Genomic DNA, 5854 nt, shown 5'->3' with positions numbered 1-5854 from the left:
AAGCTGGTTTCCATTTAAATAGAAGATCATTTGCTTTTCTTGCAAGTCTAGTAGAAATCCTATTGTGTCTCCTTACATGCAAAACAAAGATAATTTAAAGATTTAACTTCTGTTAAATACCAGCAACTGAAACAGTTATTGCTTTAAGTATCACATATCTCACTGAGTTTTCTCACTTAAAAGGAACTGTTTGCAAAAGCATAAGGAAGAAACATTGATACAGACAGTAACTAAAAAAAAAAAAACAACAGGACAAAATAATAAAAAAATAAAATACTTCAGTCTGTCAGAGCACTACATAGATGTAGAAGTATTGCAGAGTATTTGCCAAAGCTAAAAAAAGCTGCACTCTCTCTCTTCTTAGCTATTTTACACTCATGGAAGATATCCTCAGCACACACACTTGCTAAAATCTCAGTTTCTAACATGCTTGTGCTATTTATTTTCAAGAGGTGTTTTAATTTAGCCATCCTTGGGAGAAGTTTTTAATAGAAGGCAACACAGTTCACACAAGCATGGCATGCACAGATTCCTACCAAGATTTCAAAGCTAACATCAAGAACAGAACTTTGCTTTCCAACTAGTTATCCAAGAATTTAAAGTAGGCAAGACCGTGCCACTCCTCCTAAAAAAAAAGTCTAATTCAGAAATCAAGGGGTTTTTTTTCCCCTTCTTTAAAATAACTCTTTCAACCCAGAAAGGCAGATTTCAACCCTGTTTTGCAGGACTACAAACATCTGGAAAAAATCTTACAATTAAGTGTCCAGCAACATGAGTTGGTGCTATGATTTGTACTCTGCCTATGGAAAGAAAAAGCATTTAACCAACAAGATTCTCTTTACACAGATGTGGAACAGTCTGGTGCCCACTTTGTACATCTAAACCACTGCAAATACTAGTAAAGGCACAATAATTATTAAACCTTTAGTATTGCCAGGATTAGGCAGGAACTGCTCTGCTTGCACCTACTAACAAACTGTTTTCCAGACACCTGCAAGAGGAAAAAAGTCTTGTGCAGAAATCCAGCTAGGATACACAGCAGAAGATGGATTGAATACCTTCTTTCCAACATGGATGGGAATGTGGTTTACTTCTGGCATTGTACCAAATCAGCTGCCGGCAGCCATCGTATGCACAGGAGTATTCATCGTCCCCGATACCATAACCTTCCTTTAGAAAAAGAGGAAAGCATTTCAGGCTGCAGCCACTCTTCACACTAAACCATTCATTCAAGAGCAGGAAGGGTTTCTCCCACCCTCATGAAGATAATTTTTTCAAGCTAGTCTTATTTTCATTTTCGCATCAAAATGAATTTATTGGGGTGAGGAGGGGGGAAGAAGGTGATATTGTCTCCAAAAATGTTTTTCATTTTCTGTGAGCTCAAATCACTCCTGTCTATTAAAATATTTAAACATCAGAAGGCTAGTACCCAAATAGCTAACTTTCTGCATCTTAAAAAGTCACCATAGAAGTGTTACCACTCTCAAGTCCCAGTACCAGACTTGTACTACCTTCCCCCACAAGATATCCGAGTGCCACCGGAACGTACAGTACACAGAAAGAGAACAAACCCATAGTCCCTTCCATTAATTTGTTGCATATTGTGTCCCTTTCAGTGCCAGCCTCCCTCAATTTCTGAAAAGATTAATGAGTGATAGTTCCAAAGTCCAAGACAAATGCAAAAACAAAAGTTGCAGAGTGGGAGAAGAATCTGTCATAGGAGAGGCCAAACATGAAACCCAAAAGCGTTATGGAAGATGACTTCCCCATGCTCAACATGGTTTGTCTGGAGTGCAAATACTAGACAGTGTCTGATTACACAAGCCTCACATGTCCCAAATTAAAGCTAAGCCCAGCTAATGGGTGTTTAATGTCATATTTAGGACTAGTCTTTTTGTTACACATGCTGTAAATAAAGAGCATATGGCTACTCTGATGACTGTGTTTGTGACATACCCAGAAGATAATAGCCTTGTATTTCAGGTAGACACCTGATGAACATAATAGCATTTAGCCATCAGCAAAACAGTTGCAGCAACAGAAAATCACCCTGCTCAGAGATGTGACATCTCCTATTTTCTTACCTCGTACAGGAAGCACAGACAGAAAAACACATATACACCAAGCTCCTTAACAGTAAGTGGGAAAAATCTTTTAAGCCTCTTAGCAGTCTAAAGGCAGACACACAGCCTTTTATTTCAGTTTCCATTACACTCCATGTCTACAACACTGTCCTGTGCTCAGGACAGGTCTGTGTGGTATTTTTGTTTGGTTGTGATTTTTTGGTTTTGTTTTGTTGACCTTTTTGTTTTGTTTTGTATGTTTTTTAATTTAAAATCACACTCACAGCTCCGTGTGAGAAACGTGGGACCAGGCTTTGGATGTGATGTAGTGATATGCATGTTACACACCAGCAGATGACAATGTTATTTACATGAATAATTAAAAGAAATGGAGCAAGACCACTGAACTCACAGGAAGACAAGTTAAATGGTGAGAAAAGCTACTCTTGCATTCCTGTTGGGTTTCTTGCCACTAGTGTTTGTTTCACCTCCTTCATATATTTAGCTCATACCCCTGACCATCAGTGTTTACTCATGTATGTATTTGGCCAGTCTTCATATTAGCTTCTGCATGACTCAGCTGTAAAATGACTTTTTCTATAATAATCAGAAATGAGCAGTTTTAACTGCTTATTTCTACATTAAATACATATAATTCTTCTCCTAAATTAAATTCCAAGTAGGAACAGAAAGCCATGTAATTACAACAATGAAGTAAAGCTAAGGGTGTATATTTCTTACTCAAGCTCAGCCAGTAAGAAGTGTCAACTTAAAATCCCAGTGCTGTATTTCCATTCTGGTCAGTGGCAGTAGGCCAGGCCACACACACCTTTTGTACTAAAACCCTGGCTTGCACTTTAATGAACTTGAATGGAAGTTTGGAAGGCTGATAACATGGCAAGTCCTCTCTAAGCTGAAGCAGAGAAGTTTTTTGGGTAGTAATCATTATGCTTTCTTAGTAATATGGAAATACTGAAGCAAATATGTTACAGCATACTCTGCATTTACAACCGTCTTACAGTGACCATGAAGATTTAAGAAGTCCAAGTTACATCTCTACTAACATTCGAGATTATTCTTTGACTATAGGTTTGGACTTCATATACACATGCCACATTTTGCTTTAATGCTAGTAAGTACATAGTTTAAAAAGTAAAATAGTAGGAAGAAGAATATTTAGAATTAAGAATAAGATACTAAGTTATCTGGGTGAGAGGGAGAACAAAGCAAGCTATAAAATAAGACAGTGTACTTATTCTATATTATCAGAATAAAGGCAAGAAGGTAGAAGGTTTAATCTTTTTGTATTCCTTATTTTTAAGCAAAAAGAAGCTGTCACCTACCCAAACCATACCATATTGCTGCTACCAGCACATCCAACGATACCACGCTATCCCAGAGTCAATTTAAATAATTATTTCGCTTGTGAAAGTGAATGCAATAGGAAAGTATATTAAAGAGGGTAATCAAATGTCTGCTTAGTGACCTGTGTAAAAGTGGGTGCATGATAATCTGCTAGTTCCCAGTAAGCAATTGTTTACTTCACAAAAACAACAGTCAGTAGCCACCACTATTATCTAAAGAACTTCCAAGACACGACTAAGCCACAAGAAATAAGCCATTTCCCTGTAGCTTCCAGACAACAGCAGGCAGATTACAAGCTGTCACTGCCAGCTGCTGCACATGACTTGTGTGAACAGTGTCAGCCTGTAGCAATGACAATACAGCCTTTTCTTGTACCACTAAATGCAGCAAAAATAGCTTCACAAGAGCACAGAAAAATTGAAGGCAACACGTAAGTGCTCAGTTAGTGCCACAGAACAACCAGAGCTATTTTCATAGGTGTAGAAAGTAGAAAAATACTGAGGTTACACCATCAGCTAGATGACATTACATGTACTCACATGATTGAGAAATTTGCTGTCTTTGGTAGCCCATCCTATCTGCATCACTCCCGAAGTAACGACTGTCACTTCATAGTACCAAACTCCAGAATCAACACAGAACGTACATCTAACGCTTTCAAAGGATGAGGCATCACATCGAGCCTACCAAAACCAAACCAAAAATTAAGGTTCTACAAAATTAGCATTCAAACAAGCCCCGTTCTTCCCTGGATCAAGTTTCTTGTATATAGGAATACACCAATTTTAGAGGCATTTCAGACTGAAAGTGACCTCTCTTTATAGCAATAATTGTCACACAAACTAGCAAGTAGGCAAGACTGAAAATTGTTCAGTGGTAAACCATGGTGGGGGAGGAGGAAGTAGAGAAGCTGACAGAGTCAATTGAAAGACTAAGACAACCAAGACAGGAAGACCTGAGTCATTGGTTGTTAGCCGACTCCCAGTTTGAAGGACAGACAGGTATTCAATGTTAATTCATGAAAATTCATCTGTAAGTAGTCAAACAAGTTTTTAGAAAAAGTAACAGAGGAAGGAAAAAAAACCCCACCCACATATGGGACAAAAAATCCGACTGCTATGGGCTTTTCAAGACTAGACAGGACAAACAGTAGGAATTATATTTTGTGAACAATTTTAGTCAAAATGAGTGAAAAGCCAGCAGACTCTTAAGCATCCTCCTCACAACACGGGTACAGGTGTTACTCAACTGTGAACATTTCTACAATTGAGATCAGCATAGCAATGTTCCAACCCTCTGACAAAGCCAGTTTTCTATACAAAGCTATCAGAGGACTTTTATTCATGCTAGGAAATCACAGGAGCAAGTAGCAAGCAAAAATAGTTAAAACCTGCTTTTTTTTCTTCAGATTCTTTTTGAGGTTGAAATAATGAAATGACATTCTACCTCTAATCCATGTGGTGAGATCTTCAGGTATTCACTGACATCGTTACTGTTCAGCATGGCCCTAATGTTGGTCAAGTCAACCTTCTCATATGTAAACTGCCTGCCTTCTTTCAGAACTGCAAAATAAAATTAGTTGCAATTACTGCTGCAGCAAAAATTTATTGTAAACATTTAACAGAGTGGTAACACAATCTCACTAGGATCCAGTTAATTTTTGGCATAACCAAATGAAATATTGACATTTTGCCTGCATGAAAACAGCATCACTTCCAATACACTGTGTGTTAAATAGCCTCTAAGCATCAGAACACAACCTGTACCTCTGGCTAGAGCTCCTACACACTAATTACTACTTTAAGGAAACCCACAGGCAAACATAAGGCATCCAAGTTCATACTTGTTAATTTACAAATCAGAGACCTTATCTTAGGACTCTTCTTATATTCCAAACTTGCTACAACACTTACAGAGATATTTACTGAACACAAATGACATTGATCTTCCCTAAGGTGGCTACAGACCTGTAAAGCCCAACAAGACTTTTCACCCAAATTTATCTAAAAGGCATTAGAAACTACAAGGTCCTTAGAGTTGCTTCACCCTTGAAATCACAACCAAACAAGAAAATTTGGTGACTGTTAACCATCCAAAAGGATGGATCTAGTAAAGTGCTTCACCAAACACTTAATTTCTTATCACAAGACCATACGTACGCTTTAAAAAGTCTTTACTAAATCCTGGAGAGTGTGCACTGCTGGGGTGTGATCACAGCAGTGACTGTCACCAAGGTATTTCAGTAATCCAGCTGTTCTGCAGAGACAGAGCTGCGCTCTTCAGCTACTCTGCACGTCTGCTGAAGCGTGGGTTACAGGAAACACAGTGCAAAGAAGAATTTTCATTGCAGCTCCAGCTTGCAGAGTACAAACCATTTCCTTTCACAAACATTTCCCTTGCCAAAACTTCCTCTCCATGCAATTACA

General features: G+C 38.3%; 1 protein-coding gene across 1 annotated transcript in view; it reads right to left on the bottom strand.

Moving 5' to 3' along the window:
• The window catches only part of RSPRY1 (ring finger and SPRY domain containing 1), a 24212-nt gene that overhangs the window by 6211 nt on the left and 12147 nt on the right, over positions 1-5854 (bottom strand). The window contains exons 8-11 of the mRNA XM_010167284.2: positions 4875-4990; positions 3968-4111; positions 1059-1170; positions 1-71 (exon numbers count right to left, since the gene is read on the bottom strand). The exon at positions 1-71 is cut by the window's left edge and continues 1 nt beyond it. Coding sequence (XP_010165586.1) covers positions 1-71; positions 1059-1170; positions 3968-4111; positions 4875-4990 — 443 coding nt within the window. The remainder of the gene's footprint in view (positions 72-1058; positions 1171-3967; positions 4112-4874; positions 4991-5854) is intronic.

This window comes from Antrostomus carolinensis, unplaced genomic scaffold (assembly GCF_000700745.2).
Source record: "Antrostomus carolinensis isolate BGI_N321 unplaced genomic scaffold, ASM70074v2 scaffold25724, whole genome shotgun sequence".
NCBI lineage: Eukaryota > Metazoa > Chordata > Aves > Caprimulgiformes > Caprimulgidae > Antrostomus > Antrostomus carolinensis.
The sequence above is the reverse complement of the archived record's forward strand: the minus strand, read 5'-3'. Positions and strand labels throughout refer to the sequence as shown.